Raw genomic sequence first — 12,837 nt, forward strand, 5'->3', positions numbered from 1 at the left:
TAGTGGGTTACACATTTGCCTAACAAGTGAAAGAGTCCTGATGCCCTTCATCATACAACCCCTGAAGGGTTGTATGATGAGGGCATCCACTGCATTTAAAAAAAACTGCCAAGGCACCCATTTGAACATAAAATTACTTTTCATTTCAAATGAATAAACTATGTGCATAGAATCACCAGTTATTAAAATAACTTGGCTTTACCCCCATATTAGATTTTTAAAAAGCTTTTTCTTTTCTCCTCCTGGAAGTCTAATGCAGTCTTTACTGTGTTAGAATAGATTTCATGTCAGGCTTCTTTAAGTGCCTCGTCTCTCTCTTAAGCCTGTATATGACTCAGTTTGTTCATCTGCTAACTGGAAAAGGCCCCAAGTGTTGATTCCAGTCTTGTTAATGTTAAAGAAAGACAAACACGGTATTGTCAACAAAAAATTGTGTCATTTATTTATTTTTTAAATAAGACAGTTTTAAGTTTACTTTTATCATAATTGGTTATTCTAAAGTGTGCAGCGCAAGGCTCAATTTCTAAAACATACTGTATGTAAGGGCACTTCTGAGTGTCACTGCTTTCTGAAAATGAGCAGGACCTGCAGTCAGTGATAATTTATACCCAGTCCTTCAGTTCCACAGATGACAGTGTACCGTAAAGGTTTGTTAAATTATTATGGCTTCCAAATTTCCTCAAAAACTTGTAGAAGTAGTTGATCAGAATCAAATCAAACACATCCTTCTGCTGGCAACAGCTTCATTCATTGAAGCGAGAATTCCAACAACCACGGGCAATCTACAGTATACACAGTATACAGTAGCACCTTCACTCAGGGAGGGATGAACACATCTACGTAGTGATGCCTACAACACTGGTAAAAACACATTTGCACATAAAGTTGACTTTCAGAACCTGAGCACAAGCTGCCCACTACACTCTCAAGCAAGCTTTTGGTAAATGCAAAGATCCATTTGTCCCAAAAAATAAATAAAAACAATGATGATGATGACGACTGCATGAGGATCTCATTTCATTCAGCTCATGTAAAAACCATTCAGACATCCCATCCATCCTTTGCGACTCATCAGAGGCACAGGACTCTTGTTGTAACTTGTGCAGCATGATGGATTTTACTTGTCTAAACACCATCAGTTTCTCGCACTTCTCTCAAAGATCAGTAGCAGAATTAACAGGTTCTCAAACAATATTACAAAGTTCAGATGCACAAAAAATGGCACAAATTAACAACCAAAACTTAAGGCCTCAGCTCACAAACCAGTGAGGTAATAAAACAAAGCAAGCACATGTTGGCTCTGTTCATTAACACTCTGATATCTGGATGTCCACAGGTTCGCTTTTAGAACCGCATCACGACGGCCAATCGATGTTAGTGTCACGCCGTATTCTCTGAACACAGGTTTGTTTTCGATCTAAGAGACAAAAAAAGAGATCATTTCAAAGTGGACACAATAAAACACTTTAACAGATATCAACAAAGGAAAACTTAAAAGGTGATCATTTACATTATAAGTATGGGCTATTTTGGATGCACTTTGGAAAAACCAGACTTCAAAACATTTTTTAGGAACAAAATTAGAGGCTCTGGATTTTACATTTGAAAACAAGAGACTTGATATGACAAAACCTCATGTGGCATGTCATGTGATCTGTGTATATCAGGTGATTGTGCACACACATTTAAGGTTTTGTAAGTGAGAGGGATGTTACATGTAGTTATAGACATTTAAATGCACAAAAAGGTTTTTGAAAGAAGAAAAAAAATTGCCTGATTTGTGATGTAAAATTTAAGAGATTGTGTGTAGTAAATAATCACCTTTTTTCCAGGTTTGGATGCATTTGTTAAAAGTTTTACTTGTGGTCAAATTGCTTTGTATTTCTTTGTGGATTGGAGCACACATTTGTGAGGCCTTTGTAATCATTTTGAGGCAAAAATATATCCTTCTAATAAGTAAACTGAATTTCTTTGATAACTTATCCTGGAGGGCTAATTGTAAAAACTACACAACATATTCATTTAGCCGAATACACAATTGTGATCACTCAGTCTTCACTATGAAGCTCTGACACTGATGAGTCCGTTGACTTTACACGGGAAGCCTGTCCACGTTTTTGATTGGTCAGATGCTGACAGCAACACACCTTTCACAATAACATTCACACAGCTGTATTGGGAAACTCTGGTTTGACTAATTGGATTGTGGTTAACCACCTTCGTGTGAATACTTTGCTCTCCGTCAGTCAGGGTAAGTAAAGCCATATAATGAAAGGAGATGCTGGTTATGGTATGCTTGCTTCTTAGAACAGACATGTCAACTCATTTTCCTAAAGAACACACGACATGAAAATAAAACGGCACAAATTCTCAAATCTGACCAGGCATCACTGTAAAAAACCCAAAAGAATGAGACATCTCACCTGTTGTGGGTCATGTGGCTCTTGACTAGGTGTCCAGCAGCGAGAGCAGCCATCAGGGAGAGCTCTCCTGCCAGAACAGTGGCACAGACTACACGGGCCAGCTGACGGGCATTGTCACCTGGCTGGTTGGGATTGCTAACACCAAGCATCTGCAGGTACAGAGGTTTGGTGTTAGAGGGGAAAAAATATCCTAAAAACGCATCAACAAATGCCAGCTATGTTACATGTAGTTGAGACTACCTGCAGACAGGCCTGCTGTGGCGACAGGTTGGTGCCTCCTCCCACAGTGCCGAGCTCTATAGAAGGCATAGTGCAACTGATGTACAGGTCCTCCCCACCTGGACCGACAGCCTCCATCTGAGTAATGCAGTTAGAGCTTCCCACTGTCTGAGCTGGGTCCTTAACCACAACACAAACAAATACTTGTTCTTTAATAATATGTCTTTTTGTTGGATCATATACCATGCCACAGACATAATGTTTCACTATTTAAACCTTTTTTTAAATGTATTTATTTTATTTTTTTGTGTTAATTTAAGGTTCTATTACTTGTCCACAGGCAATGTAGATAGCAGCGACAATGTTGGCAGCATGAGCATTGAAGCCACCTATACTGCCAGCCATGGCTGAGCCCACCAAGTTCTTGTTTATGTTCAGGTCCACCAGAGCAGCTGTGCTGCTCTTCAGCACCTGGGGAAACATTAAAGGGTGATTTTACAAACTGCAGAAAAACAGAAAAACTGGAGGGGAAGAAACTGTGGCCACTGTCATTAGATTTCTGTCAGAATCCAGCTTTGAATTGTTTTTACCTCTCTCACAACTTTAGCAGGAATGGTGGCCTCGCATACAGCAGACTTGCCTCTGCCCAGAATCCAGTTGATTGCGGCAGGCTTCTTGTCTGTGCAAAAGTTGCCACTGAGCGAAAGCACCTCTACGTCTGGATGCTGCTGCTGGAGTACATGCAGAGCATGCTCAGTGCCCTGAAGAAAAAGACACAGAAAGCACTCAGCACTGAAGTCAACATTTAAATAACAAGACCGAATTACAGAAGACTTCTCATACCTTCGAGAGCATGTTCATACCCATGGCATCGCCTGTTTGAGACTGGAAGCGAATGTATAGGTTTCTGCCAGCTATGCCCACCAACAATTTCTCCAGACGAGCAAACCTACAAAGAGTACTCACTAGTTATCATCTGTGTACCAAAAACACTTTGCCACAGTCATCAATCAGTCATAGCTCTTCCACTGACCTGCTGGTCTCATCAAACGCCTCTTTAATCATGCTAAATCCGTCCGAGGTCTCGAGCCAGACTTTGACCTCTGCAGCCCGGCACGCTGAGGGCAGCCTGACCAGAGGACCCCTGGTCATGCTGTCAGCTAGAATCCGGCTGATGCAACCCCCACTCAGCTGGACAGGAAAGAAAACACTGTCAGCAGGGAGCACACACAGAAATAACAGCAGCCAGAGTTAGATACAATAATTTTCCATTGCAGTGAGGATGACCTTTTTTATGACCTTACATCCTCTAAAACTGGCTGCGTATAGGAGGGCAATAAAAGTCCAAATCAGTTTCACTACCTGCCATTCAATGAGCCATACCATTTTAGTTTTGGTTCATAAATTGTTTGGGGTTTTTTACCCAAACCACACTTTACGTTTTTAGATTTAGGTTAGTTTTTAAAATAACCATCTTTCTTGAGCATTGTAGTGACATCACACAGACCCAATAATTAAGGGCAAAGTGCACAACACCTCTCCAGGGTTTTGCCACAATGACTCACATGCACAGATTCGCTAAGTAAAAACAACATCAACTGAACTCCCAAGCCTAGCAATTAATTACTCACCTTATCAGCTGAGACCATTTATAGAGGATGGACGATAGCCACACTGATATCAAAAATCTAGTTTTATGCTGAGTGCTTTCACAATTGCTGCCTTGATGTTTTGAAATGACTCAGTCAGAAGAGAGCCACACCACAACCTATAAACTGCTTTAATCTCTTTTTTTGACTGCAATGGAAACCTGCAACTGAAGCTAATAACTCCTCAGGAAAGTCTTTACTGAGGTCACAGATCAACTAGACTTATTTTAGCAATCAGATTCACTGCCACCTGCTGGTCATTAGACAGAACGCAGATTAAAGGCCCTCGCACTTTGGCTTATCAAGACTTGTGACTTATTCACAAGTGGCCAGACATCAGACATTATATTCCTGGCACGCCACAAATTTACACATGATTTTCTGGTCAGTGATGTTTCCTCCACCTAAACACTGAAGTATTATTTACTACATATAGAGTTTTTTAAGTCCATGCTAACTGAACCACATAACCTTCTATATTATTAATCTTTCTTGACTGCCATTGCCAAATTCTATGACTTGTCAGTTTTTCCATGAATCTACAAACCCTGTAGATTTATTTATTTGCATCTACTGAAAAGATAGTTACTATTCCCTCAGGGCTCCACACGAGACACACTTACAAAAAGTGCCCTGCATCCTCGGTTGGCGCTGGCTACCAGGCAGCCTTCTGTGGTGGCCAAAGGAACATAAAACTCCTTCTTGTCCAACAGAAGAGGGCCAGCCACTCCCACTGGCACTGGCATGTAGCCAATGACATTCTCACAGCAAGTACCCATCACCTAAAAGGCAAAGACAACACAAACTAAGCACAACTAAGAACAGAGTAAAGAAAAAAATTAACATAAAAACATTTGATTTTTTTAAATATATATATAGATATATGTATATCTGATTCAAAACTGACAACTGAAGATAAACATTTTTCCCAAGAATAAACAGGACTACACTTTAAAAGGACTGTCAGTACCTGTGAGTAGTTGTAGTCTTTGTAAGGTAGAGAAGCCAAGGCAGTGGGAACAGGAAGTTTGGATGATAACAGTTCTCTCCTGATGGCCACGCCCCTCTCTGGAGTCTCAAGGACACCTTCAAGTTTATAATTCATAATCTTACGCAGGGTTACAAGATTCATCACCTCTGCATCACTCAGCAAATGGGCACCTCTCTGGAAAGAATCATGGGCAAAACAGTGATATTTTTGAAGAATCTGAGGAACACAGAACATCATATATATATATATATATATATATATATATATATATATATATATATATATATATATATATATATATATATATATATAGCTTTGTATTGTGCTTCCAGTATAACCTGACAACTTACCTGAGAATCTGAGAGGATGGCCATACATTCCTCCAGACTTCGGGGCTCCGACGTACAAACACTTGGAGGAGCACATTGTTTCTGAGCAAGAGAATCCCCAGAAGATGTACCACAAAATTCATTCTGAATCACATCTGCAGCAGAGGAATCACATGAAAAAACACAGCAGTTAGATCATCTTCATCACTGGGTACATGCATTGTCAAAGCTAGAAGCACCCGCTATAAGTCTCACCCTCTTCTCTAAATGATATGTCAGCTTCAGAGGAAAGTTTCACGTCTGAAGCAGCTGCTAAAGAGGTAGGGATGGTTGCCAAAACACTATTAGATGTCTTCTGGGGTTTCAGGGCTGGGAGGGACCTCATGCAGCAGTCCTCTGTCACCCAGGGCTTCGGACTGGGAGTGGAGCTTATAATGGTACTCTTGAGTGAAAGCGAGGACTCTGTCTCTGCTTGCTCAAAAAATACATACTTTACGGCCAGAATCAGAGCAAGACCGAGGGTTATCACCTGTTCCAGGTCGATACTGGAGAGAGAAAAAGTCATAAATCAGTGGACGCAGGAATCAATAATGCAAACAGTGCAATATTCCATAGTTTACCTGGTGAGCTTAAGAGGCAATATGGTGCTAGGAGAGTCCAGTCTCTTTGCTACAGGCCCTTCCACTGTGCGGTTTTGACCTGAATGTTCGGCTGTCAGTCGAGTGTGAGCATGAACCAAAGCCAATCCCAGAGACTGAAAGACAACATCACACAGGCATCATCGTTCAGACCTAAAAATACTTTATAATACACAATGTTGATGACTAATCTAAATAAACATCGCCACCATAGATGATGGGAACTCACCATTATGATTTTAACCCTTTGAGTCACAGGATTGGGCTTGTTATCCTCTTCCTCAGCTAGCACACGGGAGAAGTGGCTCAGCTGCCAGATGGGGCGCCCCTCACGACTCTCCCTTGACAGCTACACACAAATATGCAGGACCACAAAAAATATTAATAAAAAAATATATCATAGTTAAACTCTAGCAACTTGTTTCCTTATCTTATCTGTGTTTATTTCTCCAAATTGTTGCATGCACATCTCACCTCCAGCACCAGAGAGACACAGGCAGGGAAGAACGTCATGAAGACAAAGTAATTGGCCAGAACAGACATGCAGCCAAAACAACACATGATCTCCAACTGAGGCACACCTAGAAAAAAGGAAGAAACACAGCTGACTTCTGCTTTTCCACTCGATCAAGCATCACCACAATATTTCTAACACACAGAGCATCACTGATGATGCTTATAGGTGGAGAAAGAGCAGTAATCCTTACCAGACATGGTTCCGATTCCTATAACCAGACACTCAACCACAGCATCCAGGGTGAATGTTGGGCCCAGGATGGCCATGCCGTGAGAAATGTTCTCCCTCACCTCTTCCTATTCCCAACACACAAGACCAATTTGTTAGTTAAGGATGCTTTACACTTATGTCCCCCATATGAATAAAGCCACATTTCATACATATGGTAAGACCAAATATGTGCAAAATTACCTGAGAGTTTGAGCTGAGGGCAAATTTAGCCAACGCACAGGCTCTGGACAGGTCAATAAGCAGGAGGAAAAACGGCAGCGCTTCACTGCAGGGAGAGCAGACAAGTGTCAGCCAGGGATTGACCTGGAATACTTTCCTACAGTGTCATCTTACAATTACAGATCAGTGAACTTAATCTTACAGCTGAATTAAATCCTTGTCTCTAATGTAAAGGAGCTGCAGAGCTTCAAATGTATTGCCATAAAATTGTGAAACAATGTGTACATCACCCTGCTGGTAAATGTTAACTATTTTATCTACCTGATCTCACTAGCACATTAGCTGCCTCTTATCCTGCTACTACCAACTGTGTTAGCTACGCAACTAGTTTTAACATGTTTTAACATGGATTAGTGATTTAAAAAAAAACCCTCTCACTAACAATTATTTGCAGAAAGAGGGCCTCCCCTATAGTCAACACAGAAAAAGTAATAACTTTTGACAACAAAGTAAGCTGACAGCAAGTTGAAGCTCTGTAAGCTCAGCCTCTTCTGAAGAGGAAGTACAGTGTAATGTAACATCAGTCTAACTGAAACTCTTTGCATAACCTCGAACAGGGACAACATGTCTATCCTTATGCTTACTTATTTTCTTACTTATAAATATTTATTATTGCTCATTAATAACACAAAGGTGTTTCTTACTGGATTAACTATGTTAATCAACAGAATAATAATTTAATAGAATACTTAATTGCTAAAATAATCCACTTCCTATTTCAAAGTATAATTGACTGTGTACACTCTCAATATGTCACATACCACTTTAAGAACCACTCTCCTAGCGTATATGTGAGTCCATTGGAAACACTTACTTCAGACCTGTCAGCTCCTTCCCAAAGAAATGGATGACGACTGTACTGAAGACAAAGCTGGAAAATACTGTAAATAATCCAGCAATACCTGGAGACGGGGGAGAAATGGAATGATGGTGTATTTTTATGATACATTTGTTAGCCAGTCATTTGTTTTTCAGTCTGAATGAAAAGCAAGGAAACAAACCAACCCAAGTAGTTTGGGGTTAAAAATGTTATACTTTAAAATCATGTTCTATATTAAATCCACTGACAACATTTTATGGCAATTCAAACAGCTGAAGCTGGAAAGTAGTAAAAGAAAAACTGTGGCCACTAATCAGTGGTGATTATACAGCCAAAACAAATCTGTATGATGTGAGAAGAAGTGTTTACTGCTGACCAAAACTGGAAAAAAACCCAACAACAAACATCTCATGATACTGACCTAGAATATATTTGGATCCAAGCTGTCTGAGATTCTTGAACTGGAAATAAATATAAATAATGGCCATGCACCGAGTGACTGTCAGAATAACTGCATCACTGCTCTGGATTTTCTGCAAGAAAAAAAAACAGACATTAGTGTAGACCCTCAGGGGCGATCGTGGCTCAAGAGTTGGCAGTTGGTCTTGTAATTGGAAGGTTGCTGGTTCGAGCCCCGGCTCGGACGTTGTGTCCTTGGGCAAGACACTTCACCCGTTGCCTACTGGTGGTGGTCAGAGGGCCCGGTGGCGCCAGTGTCCGGCAGCCTTGCCTCTGTCAGTGCGCCCCAAGGCAGCTGTGGCTACAATGTAGCTTGCGATCACAAGTGTGTGAATGTGTGTGTGAATGGGTGAATGACTGAATGTAGTGTAAAGTTCTTTGGGGTCCATAGGGAGTAAGTAAAAGCGCTATACAAATACAGGCCATTTACCATTTTACAAAACTCCGACAACATTTCTTAGAGAGTGCCACACCAGCCTCACCTCCTCCTCAACTTTGGGGCATTGGTTCCACTTGCACATCTGGTTGCTTGTTGCCAGGCTGTTCATAGACACGAAGCATACTGTCAAAGCCAGGGTCCCCACGATTACCTCCCATGGGTGCGAGGCCACCAGCAACCCATGAAGTCTAAATAGACGTGCCAACATGGTCTCAGGATATCTTCCTACTACACAAGATCCCAGAATCACCTGCGTTACAAGAACATTGTCCAGTCACTGGTAGTTAGCAAGTCTGACTTCTGTACGGCTTTAAAATCAAAATGCAGCTTGTGTGATGATGGCGAAATATAGTGAAAGACGATCGTCAAGTTTAATATACACACTCGGTCGCCGCAGTGCTGTCAAAAGGATTTAAACAATAGGATTCACAAAGGTATCATTGCGATACTCCTGGTTAGCATTACCTAGATGTTAACACACTGAGGCTATATTAGCGCAGCTTAGCTAATGCTAGTTACCGTAACATCGGTCAACATTAGCTACGCTGACTAATTTTACAGCCTGTCACCAAAATAACTTAATCCCCCAGGCTCATTACATTTTAAGTACTACTCTGCATTATACGGAAACCTGTGAACATACAAAGAGTTTCTTCGTGGTCAGAGAGTCCTTTCCATAGCGACAGTGCCCTTCCCACAAATCGCTTAGCCTGCTACATTGCCTGATCTGATGTAATGAAACTAATATGGCGATCCGGAAATACTGACGTCAATCCGCTTGTGAAGTCCTGACGTATGAACCCTGCTTCCGGCTCCAAGCTCCTGCTGAGTTAATAGAGGCTGTTGCCGTTATACCGTTTAGTAGTTTAGTAGTACAGTGTATCTTATTTTATTTAACACAAACAAGCCCTCAAGAATAATCAGTGGTCGTTGTCTGCATCTGTGGCTTTTATCAGCGCTGTTCATGTGGATCACGTCTCTGCTTTTTTTAATTCAAAGACGAAGGTGGTGGCCCACTACTTTTGTCCAGCGAGATTTTTTTTAAAAAAAAGTATTTGTCCGCTTCCTGATTTCTTATTAATCAAATATTAGACAAAGATAATCTAAGTAACCAAAAATGCAGTTTTTAAATTATGATTTCATTTATTTATGGGAAAAGGGTTATTCAAACTTACCTGGCCCCATGTAAAAAAAAAAAAAAAAAAAAAAAAAAAGCTTCCTAAACCCAATAACTGGGTGATAACAATGACAATGGCAATGTGGAAGAATCTTAACCCACTCGTCTGTATAATTGTTTAAATTCACCTACATTAAAGGGTTTGGAGCTTAAATAACCTGTTTAATGTCACACCAAAGATTTCCATTCGTTTTTGAGTCCAGACTTTCTTTAGGTCACTTTAAAACCTTCATTCTATTTATTTATTTATTTATTGCTGCGGTATTTTGGATCTTTGTCCTGCTGCATAACCCAAGTGTGCTTCAGCTTTAAGGTAGAAACTGATGGCTGTACATTCTCCTTTTGCGGTTTCTGGTAAAGAGCAGAATTCATGGTTCCATCAATTCACCCAGGTCCTTAAGCAGCAAAGGATGCCCAGACCATCACACTACCACCACCATGTTTGACTGTTGATATGATGATCTTTTTCTGAAATGCTGTGTTAGTTTTACCCCAGATGTAACGGGACTCAAACCTTTCAAAAACTTCTCATCCTTTCAAAAACCACTTTTTCTCATCCGTCCACAGAATATTTTCCCAAAAGTCTTGGGGATCATCAAGATATTTTTTTGTAAATGTGAGACTAATCTTTTTGTTATTTTTAGTCAGCAGTGGTACTTTCCTTGGAACTTTCCCATGGATGCCATTTTTGACCAGTGTCTGTCTTATTGTTGAATCATGAACACTGACCATACGTGAGAGTAGCCTGCAGTTCTTTAAATGTTTTTCTGGGTTCTTCTGTCTTTCCAAGCATCCATTGAATGGACAGATAACATCTGATAACATCCAAAGAGAGGACATTTGGGTAGCATTTCTGCCTTAATAAATGAAATCATAATTTAAAAAAATATCATCCATTCATTCCTTTCCACTTATCTTTGTCAGGATCACCCATCCCAGCCACCATATCGCCAGTCTGTTGCACATCTAACACATAGAGACAGACAACCATTTGCACTCACATTCATGAGTTACCAATTAGAATTACCAATTAACCTAACCCCACTACTGCATGGCTTTGGACATGTGTGGGAGCTGGAGTGCCCAGAGAGAACCCACTCTTACACAGAGAGAACATGCAAACTTCCACACAGAAAGGCCCCAACCAGGTGGTGGAATTGAACTCAGGACCTTCTTGCTGTGAGGCAACAGTGCTAATAACCACACTGCTCCATTTAATTTTAAAAACTGCATTTTGTATTTACTTGGATTATGTCTGTATAATATTAAATTTGGTTTTTACACTGTTTGAGTGCGACAAATATGAAAAAACAAAGCTATGGAATCAGGAAGGAGGTAAATACTTTTTCACAGAGCTGTAGCTAGATGCTGAGTTGTCTAATACGAGGTTTTTTTTGTCTTATTCATTGCCTTCATTTGCCTACAAAGACTGCCTCAACATTTTTTGATCAAATAACTCCTTAAGTAATTACTTACCTACTTACTGAATCTGTCATAATCGACTTTCAGTCTAAGGATATTTTGTGAATAAGGCCCTTGATCTAGCTGCTTGAATCAAGCTTCAAGACCTGAAATATTTGTGTTTATATTGTGCTCACATAGTGGTCACTCCTACATAAAGCTGTGCTTATGTATGAAAACCTGGAGCCAGGCTGGGAACTTGGCAGAGACAGAGTGGCCTTTCACAGTGTGCAGAAGGTGGCTCTTGGATAGGTTTACAGCAGTCTAACAGCATTTTTTTCTTTTTCTTTTTTTGTTGGCCCAACCCTCCGGCTCCTGTTATGGCTCCTAATCTGACTTTTCTTCTTATATACAACACTAGCAGGAATATTTTCCATCCAAAGGTCTCATTATTAATTTGCATCCAGTATAATCTTACAACATATTCACAGCCACAACATTATAATCATATAAACCAGCTAGGCGAAATTCCCTTTCACCTTTATTGTATTTAAAGAACATTTCTGAGCAGAAAAGACTGTAAGATAGTAAAAATATGATTGTCCTTTCATCTTGTTGGATGTGGAAATTTTATATTTCCAACAAACAGTGTCGAACTCTTATGAGAACTTTTATGAACTTTTCTTATATGAAAATATCTTGGTAGTGTTAAGCAACCACTGTTTGGTGATGACTGTAATAAATGGAAACAGTATTTGTTTTCCTCTTGCACATGCTCAGTGAAGCGAGGCTTATTCTCGGAAGACACACAGAGAGTGGGTGAGAGAGTGAGCAGATCCCAGTGGGGGTTTTAATTCTTTTAATTTTTGAAAGTAATTTTTCTTTCATTTATAAATAGATTCATTGGTTTAAAAACAGCATTTGCATTGCATTTCATTTTCAATATTTGTTTCTAAAGTATAATAAAGCATGTGACTGGGTTTAATGGCTCTCTGTTAGTTGTGTCACATGTAAAACTGTAAAAAAAACAAAAACGTAAGTGGTTTCCGGTGTCTCTTTCAGTTTCTTTGTATTTTTGTTTTCTAGGTTAGCTTCATAAAACCACGCTATGCTTTTTTTCAACAGATGCCTGGACTTTTGTTTTGCATGGTGTATTTAAGTATGACTTTCATGGCATTACTGATAATAATAACCAATCTGCAGGACTTTGAGTTGACATTTATGACCCAGCAAAATCACCAATCTACATTCCAACCTGGCTCATATTAGTCACTCGTGTAGGTAGCATATTTAATTTTCACGTGTGTTTTAACAGGCTGATTATA

At 40.0% G+C, this 12,837-nt stretch overlaps 1 protein-coding gene across 1 annotated transcript; it reads right to left on the bottom strand.

Annotated features, from left to right (window-relative positions):
• Positions 1-416: 416 nt before the first annotated feature.
• On the bottom strand, positions 417-9,697 carry LOC146384090 (3-hydroxy-3-methylglutaryl-coenzyme A reductase-like). Its single transcript, XM_084935847.1, has 20 exons — positions 9,578-9,697; positions 8,978-9,184; positions 8,458-8,569; positions 8,031-8,118; positions 7,178-7,262; positions 6,957-7,062; positions 6,724-6,830; positions 6,479-6,598; positions 6,232-6,365; positions 5,867-6,156; positions 5,633-5,766; positions 5,262-5,456; positions 4,915-5,073; positions 3,676-3,833; positions 3,486-3,591; positions 3,233-3,403; positions 2,973-3,113; positions 2,664-2,822; positions 2,424-2,572; positions 417-1,417 (listed from the first exon to the last, which is right to left on the bottom strand). The coding sequence occupies exons 2-20, from the start codon at positions 9,140-9,142 to the stop codon at positions 1,381-1,383; spliced, it is 2,616 nt and encodes an 871-aa protein (XP_084791973.1). The 5' UTR covers positions 9,143-9,184; positions 9,578-9,697; the 3' UTR covers positions 417-1,380.
• Between the last annotated feature and the right edge of the window lie 3,140 nt (positions 9,698-12,837).

Source organism: Perissodus microlepis, chromosome 7 (assembly GCF_051167445.1).
Source record: "Perissodus microlepis isolate ML-2025 ecotype Zambia chromosome 7, ASM5116744v1, whole genome shotgun sequence".
Lineage (NCBI taxonomy): Eukaryota > Metazoa > Chordata > Actinopteri > Cichliformes > Cichlidae > Perissodus > Perissodus microlepis.

What these genes read in the sequence shown, in the direction of transcription:
- LOC146384090 (XM_084935847.1), bottom strand. Translation starts at nt 9,142, where the DNA reads ATGTTGGCACGTCTATTTAGACTTCATGGGTTGCTGGTGGCCTCGCAC. An exon ending in AGGAATCGGAACCATGTCTG is followed by an intron (nt 6,831 to 6,956) that starts GTAAGGATTACT and finishes CCTTTTTTCTAG; the next exon opens with GTGTGCCTCAGTTGGAGATC. An exon ending in AAAGGGTTAAAATCATAATG is followed by an intron (nt 6,366 to 6,478) that starts GTGAGTTCCCAT and finishes GTTGTCTTTCAG; the next exon opens with TCTCTGGGATTGGCTTTGGT.